At 36.0% G+C, this 20,607-nt stretch overlaps 1 protein-coding gene across 1 annotated transcript in view; it reads left to right on the forward strand.

The window, feature by feature from the left end:
* HCRTR2 (hypocretin receptor 2) overlaps positions 1–20,607 on the forward strand; it is a 45,591-nt gene that overhangs the window by 15,872 nt on the left and 9,112 nt on the right. Inside the window, exons 2-6 of the mRNA XM_072408458.1 lie at positions 3,300–3,478; positions 10,078–10,321; positions 12,990–13,105; positions 16,947–17,170; positions 20,462–20,583. Coding sequence (XP_072264559.1) covers positions 3,300–3,478; positions 10,078–10,321; positions 12,990–13,105; positions 16,947–17,170; positions 20,462–20,583 — 885 coding nt within the window. The remainder of the gene's footprint in view (positions 1–3,299; positions 3,479–10,077; positions 10,322–12,989; positions 13,106–16,946; positions 17,171–20,461; positions 20,584–20,607) is intronic.

The following is a 20,607-nucleotide window of genomic DNA, read 5'->3' on the forward strand; positions in this document are numbered from 1 at the left end:
AACAGTGTCAAAAGCAGAGGAAAGATCAAGGAGAAGGAGCAGGGAAAAGGTGCCTTGAGACTTAGCTCTGATGAGGTCATTGGCCACTTTAGTAAGGGCTGTTTCGGTGGCATGGGCAGCTGGAAAACCAGACTGGAGAGGGTCAATAAGACAGTTGGAGCTCAGGTAATCAGTGAGTCTTTTGTAGACAAGGCGTTCAAGAAGTTTGAAAAGATATGGGAGAAGGGAGATAGGGCGGTAGCTAGAAGGTAGGGAAGGGTCTAATGAGGATTTCTTCAGGATAGGGAGGATTATGGCATATTTGAAAGCGGAGGGGTAGATACTAGTAAAAAGGGAGGCCAGGGCAGGTGCCAAGGTGGAGGAATGGTCACAGAGTAGATCAGAGGGAATTGGGTCAAGCGGACAGGTAGTAAATGGAGATGATGAGAGAAAGCAGACTTCATCCACAGTAACAGGGCTGAGGGAGGCCAGTGGTGATTTACAGGTAGAAGGGGTAGGTATGTTTGGAGTGGCCTGGTGAGCAAAGACATCATGTTTGATTTTGTCAACTTTATCTCCAAAGTAGGTGGCAATGTCCTGGGCAGAGAAGGTTGTTGTGGGGGGAGCAGATGGGGGGTTTAGGAGGGCGTCAATTGTTGGAAATAGGCTGCATGGGTTGGAAGTTTGAGGGGAAATGATAGCAGAGAAATAATTTTGCTTGGTGACAGTGAGCTTAGTGTTAAAGCTTTGTAGTCTGGCTTTGAAGTCATGAAGTCAACGCTGAGACCAGCTTTTCTCTACTTGTGCTTAGCTGCACAAACAGTCTTTTGTAGCTGTTTGGTGTGATTGTTGTGCCAGGGTTGGGGGTTAGCAGGACGGGGGTAGAGAAAGGTGGCAGGGGCGACTTTATCCAGAGCCAGAGAAAGAGTGGGGTTGAAGTTAGTGGCAGCTTTATCCAGAGGTGGGATTTTAGAGAGGATGGGGGTTAGGGACGCAAGGCAGTTTTAGAAAAGGTTGTGGTTAAGGTTACGGATATCTCTCTGCCATTGACCAGGTCTGGGATGTGGCTGGGGGGGCAAGAGTTTCATAGGTTGAAGGTGACAACGTTGTGATCAGAAAGGGGAAATGGTGAGTTGTCATGGAGGGTGAGGTTCCAGAGTTTGGAGAATACCAGGTTGAAAGTGTGCCCGGAGATGTGTGTGGGGCCATTTATGATTTGTGCCTATATGAGGAGGTAATGGAGAGCAGTTTGGCCGAGGAAGGATGGTTGGGCTCATCCACTGCAACTTCACAAGTCACCGAGAATGAGGGTGGGCAGGTCATGCGAAAGAACGTGTGGGAGCCAATAGGCAAAGTTATCCAAAAATTTTCATACTGGGCCAGAAGAGCAGTAGACAACAGAAAAAATTAGGGGTAAGGGACTGAATATACAGAGGGCGTGGACTTCACAAGAGGTCAAAATGAGAGCGGGCAAGGTGGAAAGGACCCTGTATGTACAGTTAGGTGAGAGATTGAGACCCACACCACCCCCTACTCTGTTGCCAGGTCTAGGGGTATGTGTGAAGTTTGGGCCGCCATAGGACAGAGCAGCAGCAGAGGCAGGAAATCCATGTTTCAGTGAAAGCCGTGAAGTTCAGAGATTTAGAAAGGAGAAATTTGTGTATAGAGGTCAATTTATTGCCAAAAGATCCAGCATTCCATAAACTGCCAGAGAAAGGGGGTAGGGTGAATGGTAATGAGGTTAGGAGAAGGGAGGATCTTGCTGAAAGTGTATGGAAGAGGGAGCCTGTAGGGTGGGAAGAGGGAGGCTGTGGAGTGGGACCAGGGTTGGGTGAGATGTCACCAGAAAGTAGCAGTAGAGAAAAAAGGTTCAGGAGCACAGACAAGGAAAGCAGGAGAGCGAAAAAGTTATCAGACTGGGGAGGAGAGAGAATAGAGGTAGCAAAGAGAGTGCAGGGGGAATAATACATTTTAACAGAGAACCATATGAGTACAAAAAACAAGGTTGCAAACAGTCCATGAGAGACGGTCCTGTAATGTGGTTTGTAGTGAGGCTTATAAGCTTGTTGAGTTCCAGAATTGGGATATGATGAGTCAGTCACAGAGATGGCTTGGTGAAATAGCAGTTCAGAGTGGCAGCAGTAAAGGTTGTGTTGGAGTCCAGGTAGATGAATCAGTCCAGAGGTGGGGGATGGGAGTTGCAAATTGTAATTGAGTGTCCAATTTTGTTCTAATTCCTGGTTCTTTTCCCTGGATTCATTCCCATTGCACTTATAGGTTGGCACTTATAATGTGGTCACGTGAACAGGGTCCCCATGTGACCTTGCTTGTTGTTTAAATAGTGCTTAAAGTGCTTTGGGCCCAGAATATGGATAGGCTGATGGGAGTAATAATGAAATAAAGCAATAAAGCAATAAATTAATCTACAATGAGAGACCTACCATACACAATAAAATGAAGATTGCAAGGGAAAACAATTGTATACACAGGGATGAAATTTGGCAGGTAAAATGGAAGACGTACCATACACAATCAGATGAAGATTGCAGGGGAAAACAATTGGTTACACAGGGATGAAATTTGGCAGGCAGAATGGGAGATGTACCATACACAATCCAGCAATAAGGAGGTCCCCCTTTGAAGATGTATGAATCAGAGGTTGGAAGTGGAGCCACCATCACCCTCTCTAGGATTGCTTTCCACTCCCAAATTAGCTATTCTTACATGGTGACACAAGATCTTATCGAGGTACTAAGACAATAACAACAAGTTATATGATGCCCCTTCCCACCTGATGCAAAGTACCTATTTACCAGGCATGCAGCTAATAGTGAGATCAATGCAATCCAGTTGCCAAATTTCCCTGAATTTCCCTAGCTCCTCCACCTGCCCCTATCCTTAGAAACTTTCACTGCCATACAAGATGGTGGCAGGGCTGTTACTGGTGCTATGGCTGAATCCAGGATTTGAGCTGTGGGAGGTGGCATGGTTGGTGGTGGGATAGGTCTGGTAGGTGTCGCGTTGGTCCTCCCTGCTATGATGCCTCTTATTCCCCATCAGCCTCCTCATCTGCCCAACTGCTGATAATCTGGTCTGTGCTGCTCAGCCTAATTCTCCCGCATTCAACTCCTGGTTTGGATGTCATTTAACAATATTCTAGCTATAAATGGTATGCTATGTGTTTTATATTTTGTATTTTAGTAAGTTTAATAAGTTGTGAATGTGTGATATTTTTGTTCATTTAATTAGTACTTTTGCATTTCTTTAAAAATTTTATTTTCATGTTTTCACTATATGTTAATGCATATATACAATGTTAGTTTGTGTTGCAGTGTGGAAGAATCATCACATGAGGACAGTCACCAACTATTTCATAGTCAATTTATCCCTTGCAGATGTTCTTGTCACTATCACTTGTCTTCCAGCAACTTTGGTAGTTGACATAACTGAAACTTGGTTTTTTGGAAAAACTCTCTGCAAAGTAATTCCTTATTTACAGGTATAGTTTTTTTCTCTTTGTGTGATAATAATGTTTGCAGTACTTAAAACTTTACAATCCTAAAGAGAATCGTAGGCAAATGCATTACATGTTTTCTTTGTTCTTATTAAAGGTTATCTAAAGACAAAAATCTTATTTTTGATATACAATTGAGCAGCAATATGTAATGGGCATTTTCTTGATAAACTTGCTCAGTATCTTCAAACATTTTGTATCCAGTGATAACAAGATCCTTGGCTTATGAATGAAGTTACCATGCCTAATACCTAAGTTTGATCCGCTGAGCTCTGCTCCAAGCAGACTGCAAGATGACATGCCGAGGTGTCCAGCATCAGCACATCTTTAGCCTGTCCCCTGATGTCTGCTGATGTACTAGTTGTTTAAGTATTAAAGTGTCAGTTCTATTATAGCAAAAATAGGAAAAATATTTCTTTCCCTTATCATCTCCAAAATTAGCCTTCCATTGATCAGTCCAGACAGACACTGCTGATCACAGAAAAAGAGTAAAGTGGCTGGTAATGCAGTACCTCCAAACAGCAACAGATTACTAAATTTCCAGCATAACAGAAAAAGTAAACCTTAGCATAGCAATTAAACTAAAAAATAGGTTTCACTATCAATTCTTGACTGTTGCTCAAATTACTTTAAATATCCTAATCATGATCACGTGGACTGGGGTCCACAGTCTTCATTGGGCTACATTTTGGACAAAGGGGCCTATCTTTGTACTGGTGACCATTATTATCAGGGATGACCAAGCAATTTTCATGTTAAAATGATCATAACAAATCAGGGTCCATATAAGAAATATAAAATACACAAGCTTCTTCCGTAAACCAAATATAGTAGGCTATAGCTTGAAATCACATTTGTAATTTATGAAAAATACTAATTATTTCCTAAAAATTTTTTACTTGGGGAAAAAAGCCTGAAAAGCTGACATGCATTTTTTGCTAACTTTTTGCCACAACACATGCCTATTACTTACTAACCACTGACAGGTAAGATGAGGGCAACATTTCCAATAAGGGCACTTATTCCTCTGACAACTCCATAAGATTGGGATTCTTTTCAGTTTGGTGGCATGTGGCATGAAAGCAAATATATAAAGATACAAGGTAAGGCTTTATGTTTTCACTAATAGACACATATTTAAAGAAGAATCGCTGTATATGTCAGGAAGCTGAACTCTTTCTTGTTGATTTAAATATAAAGTTTTCTTTAGGGTAAATTTATATGTTTGTTAATATCAAAGAACAACAGGGACAGATTTAGTATTTGTTTTGGTGTATAGAAAAATTATTAGTATTGCATGTTCATACATCCATTGTGCATGGTCCAAAAACAGCCATCACAAATATATTACATGCTCATTTTTTGTATTTTTGTTTGATTTGGATTTAAGTCTGTGAACTTTGCCTTCCACTGTATTTTTACTTTTGATATGTTAATGGTTCATTCTTGTGTTTAAAGGTTTTGTCCTGAGCAGGTTAATGAAAGGAACATTCTTTAACTAGATTTCTTCTTGGAATCAATTAACCATGTCTTTTGATAAATGAAGTTAAACATTTTAATACTCAAGCAGTCTCATTCAGCACATTGGAAAACTAACTTGGGCATAAGATATCATATTCGAAAGCTATGTTTTTTTTATGAATATGATGATTTCTCTATGATTTGCAAAATAAAGCTGTGCATTTTATAGTATACAATACAGGTGGGCCACGGGGTAAAGACATCCTACATGTGTGCAGGACAGAGGCTTGATGAGGGGTAGGGGGGCAGTTTGCATTACTTGCAGAAGAAATCTTTTGCTGAACATAGCCGAGGTTGTGGGTGATCCTATGACCCAAGCTGCTCTGTAACATCTTGAAACTCTTTAATGACCAAAACAAACTCTGCAGTTGTTTCTTTTTGCCTAATAAAGCACAGCTTGCTCTAGAAGCTAATGAATGTCTAGGCTCCATAACAATTTTTGTTTTTTTAACTGACACCATGCTGTATAATATTATGTTGAGTCAAACATCTGTCCTAACTACATCTATTAAAATATTGTACCTGTTCCGACTTACATACAAATTAACTTAAGAACAAACCTACAGTCCCTATCTCGTATGTAACCCGGGGACTACCTGTAGTTAATACAAAATGTAATTTTAGTAATTTGTAATTAATGTAATTTTAGTAACACAATTTCAAAACTAAATACTAAAACATATTCACATATTTACAATTTATTGGCAAAGAGTTAATATCTGAGTGGTTGTTAGTGAGTTCAAATTATATTAAGTGATTTGGATTATGTTCAGGTTTTTGGGGCATGCCTTTATAAAATGCCAAAACAGACTAAATCTAATTCATCTAATAAATGTAATCTAAAAATTGGTATTTTTTCCATTATAATGTTATTAATGTTTATTTTAAATGTATGGTATTTTCCTTATAAATTTAAATTTTCATCATAAATATTGTATCCTAATAGAGCACTACTAATAGGAAAAAAAGAATAAAGATTTTATGTTATTTTATTTAACATGTATTACATTCAGTTTTAAATGGGGAAACTATCATGAAAATGATCCATAAAACATGAAAATCCTCAAAGCAGGATCCTATGTAAGGGATCCTATGTATACAGCAAAGTTACCAAAAAAGCTTGGTATACAGGATTTCACACTGACTTAACCCACCATTCCTCCCAAACTTTGCAAAATACTACTGAATATCCATCATGTTTATTTCTGAAATGTTAAATTAAATGGATCTGTCATTTCGCAATTTCCCTATAAAGAAGTTGTGATAATAAAATAGGTAAACTATCACTAAATATTCCCATAATATAGTGCCAAAGTAATAAATATTTTCTATATGGCGATTGAGACATAGGATGACCAATGGCTATGCACAAAGAAAGCACGGTGCTCATGTAGGAGTAACCATAACTGTAATCAGGAAGAAGCTTAGTCAGGGTTCTTTTCTTTATTTATTTCATCTGTAGGGTATAGACTTTTCCCACAATCAGAAGATGAGGAACAAGGCCATTGAAGGCAGCAATGGAACATAAAACAGGTAGGACACTATTTTATTTATCTTTCATAGAAATATTAGGTGAATAATAATTTACCTTAATGAGTAAAGTAAGTTTTTAAAATAAAATGGTGTTTCATGTTCAGCAATAAAACACTTAACAGACTAAAAACCTTAAAAACTTTTTAAAGGTCCAAAATGCATTCTTTAGCTATATACTTTTATGAGGAGCAGTGCTGCAACGGTTAGTAGAAACATCAAAATATGTTTGAATTACCACGAAAAAGTAGTATGCTTGTTTGCAAGATTCCTATTACAGTAGACATTTTTCAGTAAGTACTCAAAAGCAGAAAAATGCTTTAAAAGTTCAATTTAAAACCTCTGAGAGTTTAGAATTCTAAAGATTTGCATGGAAATATACATTACCCGAACAGCAAGTTAAATAAATTGTAAAAATAGAATACAGAAAGCGTTTATTAGACTTTTTTTGTGAGGTTGAAGTTCTAAATAAACATAGAATATTCACTTGGCAAATTGAAGCTTTATACATTTAAACACCTACCTAATCATGTGCAAATGACTTCAAAAATTTGGATTTTGCATGTTTATTTCCTGATTAAACATAATTCATCTTTGAATATTTCCCAACCAAATGAACCATCCTAAATACCTGTAACAAGGATTCATACAACATTACCATAACATTTTAAATATTACAAATAAAATTTCCAAATAGTCCACACAAGAAATAAAGAATGCATATGCTATACATGATAACCATTGTCTACTTTTTCAAATATTTGTTTATCATAGTGACACAAGAGGTCAAAGATAAATAACACGTCCTGTACATACTTGAGCATAAACTATGATTTTTTTTTTACCTGAAAATGTCATTCAAAAAATAATCATGGTTTATACTGTGGTAACACCTAGTGCTACGACCTGGAACTGCATTTGTGTCTGATTTGACTGATGAGACCTGTCAAACACAAGCTGTTTGTAACACTTTACATGAAAACACTGTGCCATTTACTACGTGTCCCACATCCATGTACAAAAAAATAATTACCCATTATAACCAACTCAGAAGTACACAATACCTTAACCTGTAAAAAGGCAGAAAAAAGATAAACATACCTAGTCCATGTAATTTCATGGCTTTCCAGCATGAGTGTGCCCTAGGTTATACTTTACTGCCTTCTGTAAATTAAGTTAAGGGTCACTGGTATTGGTTACTAGGCTTTGAGTTTAGAACTCACCTTGTTTACTGAACAATGACACATAATACCCAGGCTTTATACTGTTCAGAAAAAACTCTTAACAAGAATATACAAAAAAATATATAGCAGCAAAATAAGAGGTGCATTTCCTTTTAGGGGGATATATCTCCTATTTACATCTTCTCTCAGCGGATGAATCTTCTATGTTTTACAGCTGAACATACACAACAAAATGTAAGGGAATATAATGAAAGTTTTAAGGAGCCACTTGAACACTTTGTTGAATAATTGTTGCTGGCAAACAATATAATAAATGTGATGTAAAGCACATAAACAACATGCAACTGAAAATTGTGATATACTGAAGGTTATTCTGAATTGCCACTCCAAAGCCGACAGAACATTAAACTTTCATCCTCCAATGTGATGTTCACTTATGATATTTATATATACAGTACTTTTCATGATAGTTTCCCTGGGAAGTGAATGTATTGCCTTGTTTTACATATTAAATAATATTTGTATGCACAGATCCATAATTTAGCATAATTACAAACTCCAAGAGACATGAGTTTTAGTTGCAAAGAGAATATAGTAAAAGGCAAAGTAAAAGGGCACTTAAATATAGTAAAAGGGCACTTACTGGAGCAAGGCTGCAGATACAAATTAGGTATGATTGATGAATCTAACATATGTGACAAGACTATAAAAGGATTTCTCTACTCATGAAAATAGCATGCACAATGAAATATCTTCATGCAAACCGCCTTCTACAACTTCATCAGAGGAAACTGGGGGAAGGCACATTACATTACAGGGAGTACAACATATCACCCAATAAAGGTGAGGATATCATTCAAGAATATGAGCTTTGTTTGTTAAAGCTCACCAAGGCTGGAGAGGCTACTCTTTCACCAGTGAAGATGTGTAATCCATCAAACCTAGAATTAATCTGGTTCAGTATTTGAAACATTTGCTAGCAAATAGCAAATGACTTTGAAGAAATATATTCCAGGTTTGCTTGGTTACCCAGCTTTACTTATAAAAATGTATCCTCTCCAGCATTGGAGAGCTTTATCAAATCAGGCTCTATATTGCAATTTAAAATCTAGGAGATTTGGGAAAATTCTGTGGTTTTGTTTGTTGGTATATAGTTAATAACATTGTGTTAATTCTGATAAAGCAGGTGAGATATAATTTTTGCTCTCTATTTGTCTTTTTCATAAAGATGACTACATTCCAGTTCAATAGGTGTTTATTAGGAAGAGCCAATTGAGGTGGTGATAAAATAATACTTTGATAGATAAAATGCCAGTAATTATTACTAGAAAACAATTCATTTAAAATAAAGATAAATGGCCATTTTATGTAGCAAAATAAAATTCACACAGCTAAATAGTATTAATGTTTGGAATTGAACATTCAATATGGATGCATTTAACTGATTTGGGCCTGATTTATTTAGGCTTTCCAAGACTAGGGAGGATACACTTTCATCAGTGAAGCTGGATAATCCAGCAAACTTGAAATAGATCTGGTCCAAGATTCAAAATATTTGCTAGTAAATAGCTAATGACTTTGAAGAAATCTATTACAGGTTTGCTGGATCACCCAGCTTCACTAATAAAAGTGTATACTCTCCAGCCTTGGAGAGGTTTAGTATATCAGGTCCATTAACTCAACATAAATATCTGATTTAGTGCTTATTTGGTTTAAATGTTTTTTCAAAGTCAGAAACATAATACAGATTGAAGTGAAACACCATTCAATTGTCACCTAAATTTATTTATTATGCTCTCTAATCTACAGTAAGGCTTAGAATGGGTTGTCATTTTTTTAGTTGCCCTAAAGTAATATAGGAAACAAGAACAAGATAAAATGTAAGTATTATATGTTAAACGATTCTGGTAGTTAGAGCCATGAACAAAGCATATTTCTTTAATGATTTGTCACAAATGTATTTTTAAGTCATAACAATTGTCAGTTGGTTGATGCATTAGACATGGTATGTACATCATCGGTCACTCAATTGCTCATCATTATTCATTCATACATATTACTTTCTACCCTATCATAACTTATTATCACATCTTAGAACTCTGTACTGCTAATTAAAAGAACAAGGAATACATATTGATATACACGTTCCTAATGTTTGTGCGCTGTTTTTATTTATGAATAATTGTATAAGTAAGACAAGTAGAGTTAGAATCTAAAAATCTGTTGGAGCTACTTTATTAAATTGTCTTTTCATGATAGTTTTCAATTGTATTTAAGGCAACATTGATTTTTCTACCAAGGTCTTCTGAATGGCTTGATTTTTTTTTCATTTTATTTTCTTTATTTTAGACGGTGTCAGTTTCTGTTTCTGTGTTAACACTCAGTTGCATTGCCTTGGATAGATGGTATGCAATTTGCCATCCATTAATGTTTAAAAGTACTGCCAAGAGAGCGAGAAACAGCATTATAATTATTTGGATTGTGTCCTGTGCGATAATGATTCCTCAAGCCATTGTCATGGAGTGTAATAGTGTGTTTCCAGATTTAGCCAACAAAACCATTTTATTCACTGTCTGTGATGAGCGCTGGGAAGGTAAGTAACATATTGGGTAAATATTTAAAGCATTGTAAGTAGTTAAAATTCATACAAATCTAATGTTATATGAGATATAAAGTGAAATATCCAAGGGATAAGGTATAAACATGCTCAGAATAAAATTAATAGTAGATAAACGTGTTTTATATTTATAGTAGCTGACAAGAAAATAATCCATAATTAGATAGCCTTGTTGTCCTAAAAGAGGGTTACATGAACATTTGGCATAGCATCTGAAGGTCAAAAACAACATTTTGAGAAACAGCGCATTGATGGTAGCTGTATTTGACCAGATTTTTATTAATTCTGTATGAAAGTCAAGTGTTTGAGTTTCCTTTTCTGAAAGGCGGTAGTCGCCTCTTAAAAATACCTGGACAATATTCCCAATAATTTATACTATAATATTAATAATAATAAAGTTGACAAGCTCTGTTGACAATGACAACTGTAGTGAAAGGCATGTGGATTGATGAAAGTTTCTTTTATTTTCAACTGTGTACATGTGCAAATACCCCTTAGCACTGACATACTGATAGAACTTTTTGAATGAATCTGTTCTTGGCAAACAGTGCAGTTTTTGCAGATATCATTCTATATAGTGAGCTGTTTGGAATCTTTTTTTGTTCTGCCATTGTGTTAACTACCACCAGTAGGAACATCTCTCAGTGTTGCATCATGTTTTTGCATTTTAATATTGACCTTTTTAGGCCTGAAAAAGGTTACCAAAAAAGCTACACAATTGTATATTTCTTTCTTGTCTATAGCCAAACTGAAAGGTTCATAGTTACATTGTGACAGCCGTTTATACCAGTAGAGGAGTTACATTCTGTATTTCAATATTTTTATTAACTTAAAAAAAAAACAAAAAAACAAACTAGTGCATAATGCAACAAGCATATACAAAATGGGTAAAAGGAAGGTAAATAAATACAAAGAGGGCAAACAATACAAATAAATAAAAATAGGGTAAACAATACAAATAATGATATTGCTTAATGGGATTATAAAAAAGAGGAGGGGAAGCTGAAACAAAATACAAGAGGAATGTGAGATTAAGAGAAGACACACAAGGAACAAAGGGAAAATGAACCAGTGCAAAATTGTTTTACCTAAGAGATAGATACATAAAGCAAGGATCCCAAAGAGTTACATTCTACCATATGAAATTATGGACCTGATTTATTAAAGCTCTCCAAGACATGATGATCCAGCAAACTTGAATGAATGGAATGGATTTCTTCAAAGTGATTTGCTAACAAATGTTTTGAATCCTCGACCAGATCCATTTCTAGGTTTGCTGGGTCAACCAGGTTTACTGATGAAAGTGTATTTTCTGTAGCCTTGGAGAGCTTTAAAAAATTAGGTTCTTACGTCTTATGGTTTTTGAGGCAAGCGGCTGAAGCACCTAACATCAGCTTACCATCATTTTGTACCTTTTTCTACTAGAATAGTTTATTGTTAATATCCCTCAAAATATGAAATACAAGGGTTCTTCAAAAAGTTTCTGCACTTTTATATTTTCGTTGGAAACGGTGAGTATGGGAGGAATAGTAATTGTGACCAGTGAGAGTGTGACCAGTCTGACTGGCAAGCCGGCTGACCTTGCAGTTTAGTAGTTTAAGAATTTCCATCCTGTGGTGAAGATGACTGCGAAACCTATAAATGACACCAAAGAGAAACACCATTTTGTCATATGCTTTTTTGAGCAGAAGGTATGCTGGGAGCACAAACTCATCTCCGAATGTGTGTTCAGTATATGGATGAAATTCTCTCTCATGGGCCCTGATTTATTAAGGCTCTCTAAGGCTGGAGAAGATACACTTTTATCTGTGAAGCTGAGTGATACAGATGAAAACATTTGCTAACAAATAGCAAGTGACTTTTAAGAAATCCATGCCAGGTTTGCTGTATCACCAAGTTTCACCAAATAAAGGGTATCTTCTCCAGCTTTGGAGAGCTTTATTAAATCAGGCCAAAAGAATCCTTTATGAATGAAATATCTGAGAATGGCTGTACTAGTGTGACCGATGCAGAGCACTCCATATGTAAAGCTACAGACATGACTACAAGGCATGGAGAAAGAACCCTGGAACTGAATCATGAAAACAGAAGAAGTATCAATTGTCTCATGTAGCAAAGAAAATTCAGGATGCAACCCTCGGCAGGAAACTTGATACTGGCCATCTTCTCTGACTCTTAAGGGCCTGTTATGGAAACCTTTTATAAATGTTGAACAACTGTCACAAGTGCAACGCCTGCCCCCACACTGCAGCCCACACATTGGAAGCCATCAGACAAATAAAGTGGAAGGGTATAGAACACCCAGCTTATAGTCCGGATTTAGCCCTATCTGTTTTCCACCATGACTGCTCAAAGAAACTGTAGGGGAAGAATTTGTTTTTTTAATGATGATGTGAAAGTAGTGGTGTATCAGTGGTTATGCTCTCCACCATGGTGATGACATTAAAAAGTTGGGCCAATGCTAGAAAAATTGCAAAGGAAGGTGATTATGTAGAAAGTGATGTCATTTGTGTTTGCAAATCTTAATTAATAGGGTTAAAACAAAGTTTGTAACTTTTTGAAGACCTTTTGTTTGTTTACATTATTATCATTATTGCAATGAGTATTATTTTATATTAATATTTATGTTTTACTCTTTTTATAGGTGAAATTTACTCCAAAGTGTATCACATATGTTTCTTTTTCATAACTTATATGGTTCCATTATGCCTGATGATTTTAGCCTATTTGCAAATTTTTCGAAAATTGTGGTGTCGGCAGGTGAGATATAGTTATTACTTTTGGATATGTCATACTGTTAAGGATGTGCTGCTTTTGACTAGAAAAGACTACAGATTTGTGCAATATCAACACAGAATTTCAATTCAGTGCTTAAAATAAGTGCAAATCAAACAGTGCCCACAATGTCCCAGACCTGTAATTTATCTAAATGAAATTTGAGATCCATCCTTGATAGCAGTAACTGCTCACCATATGCTTTAACTTGTTGCTTACTATTAAAATGCTGCAATAACCTAGCCCTTTAAAGCCAATTTCAACTTTTAATTTGAAAAAGCTTAACACAATCCAGGTGCATAAAAAACAGTTCCCTGCCAACAAGCTAAAGTGAAGGACAATTGCTTTCTATGTAGAAGGAGTAGCTTTATGGATGCTTTATGGATGCGGAGATCATACGTCCCCTGGTAAATCTGAGCACTTAAATTAGCAAAGCCATCATTCCGGCCCAGCCAATCAAGATGACTAATGATTATATTCATGAAGAGAGTAAGGGACAGTGGGCAATGCCCTGCGACAGAATGGGGACAAGTGAGTATAACGGGTTTAGTTCTATTTTAATGTCTTCCATCTTACCCCCAACATATGCAAAAACTAAGAAAAGAATGTATCAGTCATTTAAATAATATTTAGTATAGGCATTATTTAAAGTGAACATCTTCTGGGCTCTGCATTCAGATTTACAACATATTCCCTGTTTCCAACAAACAAAATGAAAAACATTATAAAATGTCAGGTAGGGAAGTTTGCCATTTAACAACCCCTTGAATGATTTATTTCACTGCTAAATAACAAAATAATATTTGGCTCCAGTGCTAAGCAGAATAGATAATATCAGACTGGATGAGAAAATGTTTATCTCCTTTTGCATTTTTTTTCTCTTTTGAAACACTGACACACAAAGCAAAGAATGCAAATGACATACTGTGTTCATAGGTTTCTTTCTTCTAAAATCTCAGCATGCTTTATTCAAAACATGCCAGGGGTCCCACAGTTTTGGTAATTAGGGGTTAAGATAAGATGTACATGTAAATGAAATCGTGAAATTATAATAGCTAGGGCCCAAGGTGAACAGTGTGATTCTATTACAGCTGCAAAACATGATTGTGCTATACATAAGGATTATTAAATGAAAGTTAAATTGCATACATCTGCAGGGAATAGGTTACTCCTTATTTTAAAAATGCATTTAATAAAACACCAATTTATTAATGCAGAACAATGCAACAAATGTCTATAAACTATTTCTAAATGTTAGGTTAGCTTAAAGCAAACCACATCCCCAGTCATACAGAAAAATAGATTTTCCTTGCTTTGTGACAAATAGAAAGCAAACTGCACACAAAAGATAGTGACAAGGGTAATGTCTGTAAATGTAATCAATTATATACTCTTTTGAAAGCTAGTAAGAGGCTAAAGGATATACTGTCAAAAACTATATACAAATGACTTTTGCCCACAAAAACAATACAACTTTTAAAAAATGTAAAATTGTTATCAAATACAGCTCTTGGAGCATTCCCTCTATCTATTTTGTTGGCCACAGGCAGGGAGAGTGTTTAAAATCTAGTAATTCTATTAATTTGCTCCACATGTTTTCAGCTTGATAACTTGTATATTCCAATATCCTACATACTGTATTCAAAAAGGCTATCAATTGATCCCACTGTTTCAGAAGTCCCAAACATTTCTTCTGCCTAGCATCAGCTTAACGCTTGCCAAAATTCTTTGCTTCTAAAAAGAGTTTTATCTTTTTATCTTTATCATTTTTGCAATGATTTAACTCTAGCTATTCTGTGTGAAAGGATATGGGTTTTCTGTAAATACTGATTGTTTTTATATATTGATGATGGGATGTAGGCATCCAATCTCTGTGAACTAATGAACAACATTTTTTCTAATGTTTGTCAACTCATTTATATAAAACTTTAATGGTGTTCTTTTGCATATTCATATGCACGGGTTAGAAGCTAAATAGAGTGATAATAAAAATATAAACAGGAAGTCCTTTTTGAAGCTCCTTTAAAGGTAACAAATACTGGAGTTTTGATAGGGCATGAAAACTTTCTGGGCCTCATACTTGATTGTATTTCCTCTAGGTAAACTTCCTGGGTTCCTCTCCCCATTTCTAACATTTTTTGGATGTAAAAATCAAGTAGAGAGTCTGGGCTAACAAGCAAGTGAGTCAGGTGCTAGTGGAGGGTCATACTCCTTGCTGATTACCTCACTAGTCAGTAAGGGAGCCAGGTGCAAGCAAAGGGTCAGGCTCCATAGGACTCTTACCCTATTACCAATCTAAAAATAGTGTATGTACAATATTACTCGTACCACTTTGAAGGGAGAGATACAAAGATTGTGGGACATGTGTTCATTTTGAAAGAATAATAGTCTGAAGACATTTTTACAACAATACACCTATTGCTAAATGAATAATGACTGATCTAATAATATTTTTTTTTTTTACAAAATGTGTCCTTTAGGTTACCTACAGGGTTAATCCCATCAAGGTACTTTTATCTAGATCAATTTTATGTAGGGTCTAATATTTATCCTTATATATCATTATATATCATTATTATTATGATGATCTATAGGGGAAACCAAACTAATGTTATATTTCTGCCTATATGACATCACAGGGGTATAGGCTAAACCTATATCACTTTACCAAGAATAGCTAGAATTACATAATTGCAAAAATGATGCATTAGAAACTTTACTGAGTAAAATATTATATAAACAAGGGCATAGTACAAAAAAGTATGTTGTTATAGTAACACAATTTGTTACACAATCTTGGACTGCTCATCACTTGCTTTGAAAATGCTCCTACATTACACTGAACATTAAAATAATTTAGCCCTTTTATGTGCTGTCAATCTAATACCAGTAGTGAAATGCTACTTCTGATTTGTAGCTGTCAGCTATCTTCTGGTGGGAGGCTGTGGAGGCCTGTCCTAGACAGTAGTGGAGGTCAGATAGTTCTGATCAGTTGATTTCAACTCAGGTCTAAGCTATTCCAGGCTCCAGTTGGAAATCAGAGTTGGAATATCTATGAATAGCAGGCTGCAGTGTTGTCATCCCTGTCTCCATCTTCTATAGAGGGCTGTAGCTGATTTCCAACAAAGCACCATTTCTTTTAGTCAGAGATGAAGCTTGAAGCAAAACTATAAGGACATTTATTATTTTTATCTAAATTAAAAAAAAAAAGTGTTGGAAGTACTTTCTGCGAAGTATTTAGAGGAAAATACTTGGGGGGAAATATTTAGGGGGAAAGTACTGCTTTTGCAAAATGTGGTTTTGGGAAAACTGCTTTTTGTAAAGTGAGCTTTTAGTAAAAACTCCATTAGGAAAAGGCTTTTGGGAGAAAGTACTTTTAGTAAAAGTGCTCAGGAACAGTGTGCCTGTTAGGCAAGTTAAATCACAGCAAATATTTCTAGTTATACAAAGGAAATTTTTTTCACTGTTGCAATGTGCCTGTTTTCTCATACTGTGACTGTTAATCGAGTGAACTCATAGCGGGTATTTCCAGTTATACATAGTACATTTTTTCCACTGTTGTGAAAAAATTGCCCATAGTCTCTTATTGTGACTGTTAACCAAAATAAATTATAACAATTAGTTATACACAGGCAGGTGTTTCCCATTGTGTAAAAATCGCCTGTTGTTCCCATATTGTGATTAGTTAGCAAGTGAAATTATAGAAATGTTTTCAGATGTTGGCCATTTGAATAACAAACTACATTTTTCATGCTCATGTCAATTAGACCTTCTCTCCAATATGGTAAAAAACCTTATCAACATGTTTGTGTTCTTTATATGACAGATTCCTGGAACTTCATCTATCGTTCAGAGAAAGTGGAAGCCTTTGCAATGTCCGATGCAATCTAGAGGCCAAGGACAACCAACATTTAAACCAAAAATAAATGCAGTGGCTGCAGAAATAAAACAGATTCGAGCCAGAAGAAAAACTGCTCGAATGCTGATGGTTGTTCTTCTTGTGTTTGCAATTTGTTACTTACCAATCAGTATTCTAAATATTCTTAAAAGGTGAAGTGTATATTGAGTAAATATCCATTCACTAACTAAAACACTCGAATTTAATTACATTTATTGGTTATTGGGGGTGCTTATAAAATACAATGAAGACTTAGAACAGCATATTGTAACTTGAGTGTCTAATAGAAAAGAATGAAGTCTTTTTTCTAGAGGGTGGTTGGGAGTGACTACCATATCAGCATTTTAGGCTTATACATAAAGTGTTGGGGGGACATTACATATTCCCAACATTGCCCATTTTTACACTTCTGGGTATTTCTAGGTTGCATGTTTAGCTAGTGCCCCTGGTTACAACCTACAGCTCTTAATGTGCTCTTTGAATGAAAATGTCTAAGACTTAGCATATTGTCTGCAGGCTTGTGCCCACTTGTCTCATTACTTGGCTCAGGAGGCTTGACTCGGGTGGGTCTGATTTTTTAAAGCTCTCCACGGCTAGAGAGGATACACTTTTATCAGTGAAGCTAGGTGATCCAGCAAACCTGAAATGGATCTGGTCCAGGATTTAAAACATTTGCTAGCAAATAACTCAATGAAGAAATCAATTCTAGGTTTGCTTGCTTCCAGCCTTGGAAAGCTTTAATAAACCGGGGCCAGTGAGTCCCCTCCATTCTGTCATACAATATATCAAATGTACATGGCTGCTGGACACGTTGCCTGTGGCCTAGCTTCTCTTCCCCAACTTAAACCCACTCTGTACAGATAGATAAAAAAAAAGATTTAATGAAGCCATATCAACCACTTAATATAACATCATATCAATCGGGGGCCATGCATTTGACCAGCACAAGTAATATTCAGCTGCAGCTGATGTAACATCTATATATCATTCCTTCACTTAAAGAGTTTCTTTAAAATTAGAGCTGAGTCCTTTTTAAAATTGTTTCTGTAATAAATCCCTCCATTGCCAGGTTTTGGCTTCTAGGTGAAATACAGAATGAGTTATAGAGCCTTTCTACTAAAAACCGCCAGTCCTTTTCTCATATGTGAGACATGATCACATTCTTTCAGTGGGAAATCCTTGCTCCAAGCAGCTGGTTGACACCTCTAGAAGTATAGCTTTATCCATGAATTATAAAAGCTGCTGTGTGTATGCTGCACAGTTTTAATGAGAAAGGCTCTGAAAAGGATAACACGGTGAAGTGTAATGGATCAGGGCATATGGGCATTTTTTTTCTTCTAGTGAGTGGGCAGCACTTAGGGGGATGAACATTTGGAATTGCAAGGTAAAGAGAATATTTGGAGAACAGATTCCTACCCTGTGTTCTTCTCAGGTTGGGGGACATTTCTTCAAATGGTCATGTGTCCGTTCTACATGTCCCAACAAACAGAAAGAGATGTTACGCTAAAGATTGCCTTCATAAAATCACCTGTACTGTCAAGCAACTGGGCTGAGAGTTATAGATCCCAATTTGTAAATATACCTTATAGGATAAATAAAGAAGCATTCAAAAACTTTGCAGTTCTTATATTATAATTTTCTTACTAAAATGTTGAGCATATGCAAAACTACATTTGAAACCAACCAACATCTTACATTAACTGGACACTACAAAAAATGACAAGTAGAAAAAAAAACATTTTTCAGCTATTCTATGAATAGCTATGAATTCCTTCGAATTTATCATTTTAGGAGTATTATCATACCAGGGCACAACAGGTTGCCAATATGGCATTTTATTGTGGAGTACATCAAAACCCTCTAAGAAAAGACTGTACTTCTTGTAATAATCAGTAATAGTACTTGTTGCCTCTGGCTAGTAGGAACTCTACCATAACGGAAAAACGAATGGAAAGAATCATGCTTTGAATAGAAAGAGTCCTTGAAAGTGTGTATGCACATATTTGATAACCATTTTTGAAAACGCTAGGGCCTAACAGAACACATGAGCATAATTTATGAAAGCTCTCCAAGGCTGGAGAATATACACTTTCATTAGTGAACCTGGTGATTCAGTAAACCTTGAATGGACTACATGTGTAATAAACCACAGTAGCGAATTCAACTTTAACAATTAGGTTGCCAGATTTTAACAATCTGACATATGATTGGTTTAATTATTTACTCATTTACCTATGTGAAAAAACAGATTAAACATACTCACAAGCTTTGACAACTTTGACATTTTCTTTCTGGTTCTTTTAACCCCCCTGGCGGTAATCCTGAGTGTGAGTCGGGGTGGATTTCACTAGCAAGTTAGCAAAAGTTAATTGCTATTTGTTAACATATGTTTTCAATCCTGGACAAGATCTGTTACAGGTTTGCAGGATCATTCAGGTGCACTGATGAAAGTGTATCCTCTCCAGTGTTGGAGAGCTTTGATAAATCAGGCCCTGTGCCTTGTGTTTTAACAGCCATTTATGTAGTTCACTTAATCCCCAAACAAGGATTTTTAAACCTAAGGTTGAGAAGTGACTGAGATTCAGTTAAAAGAATTGTTTCAAATGTGAAAAAAGAATATGTATATTTAGAAGACTAAAAGCTACTCTTAAACTGTTTCTTCGTTTGGCTATTACTTTTATTAACAACATGCATATCAACTTGTTACAGATACAAAAGAGCAGTTCTCCAAGCTAAATCATTGCCATCTACTTGCTTTCTAAAGAATGGCAGGAATATGCCAAATTATCCCTCTCCCCCTTTTGATAACCTTTTGTCCAGTGTAATGCCTGCAGGAAGCCACATGATACCTTTTTGCCTTTGGGATCCAAGCCTGTATTCCGAGCATCTCAAGTTGATAATACATGAAAGGATGATACTTTCTATAAAATGTTTAATACGTTTACCAGTAATAGAAAAAATAATTTTCCAGATACAGTAGTTACCTTCTATATCAGTTCTGAAATTGTGGTCCTGTTATATTGCGTTTTCTGCCAAAACGTGATAATATATTGGAAAGAGCAGTGTTGGGATGCTGGGAGTTAAAAGAAGAACAAGTCTGGCCAATCGGAATTATTGAATGGGGCATTCCGATTGGCTACACGAATAGACAGCAGCCAATCACAACTGGGATAAATTGGCTGCTGGCTATTCGTGAAGTTGGGGAAAGTTGGGCATCCATGTATCGCAGATGTGTATTGCGGGTGGTTTTGGAATGTAACCCCTGCGATAAACAGGGGTCTACTGTACTGCATTCAAGGTAAAAATGGGTAAAATTTTGTGTAAATGTGCATTTTTGATTATTTTGCAGACTAATTTTTTATACTAACTGGAATAATATTCTTCGGAATTCTCTTGAATAATTTGTACTGATACTGGTTTATTTTGCCATGTTTTGCTCACAGAGTATTTGGAATGTTTGACCACACAAACAACAGAGAAACAGTATATGCCTGGTTTACATTTTCACATTGGCTGGTATATGCGAACAGTGCTGCTAATCCCATAATCTACAATTTCCTCAGTGGTAAGATTATTTGTCTCTAATAAT

Source organism: Pyxicephalus adspersus, chromosome 4, assembly GCF_032062135.1.
Source record: "Pyxicephalus adspersus chromosome 4, UCB_Pads_2.0, whole genome shotgun sequence".
NCBI classification, from domain to species: domain Eukaryota; kingdom Metazoa; phylum Chordata; class Amphibia; order Anura; family Pyxicephalidae; genus Pyxicephalus; species Pyxicephalus adspersus.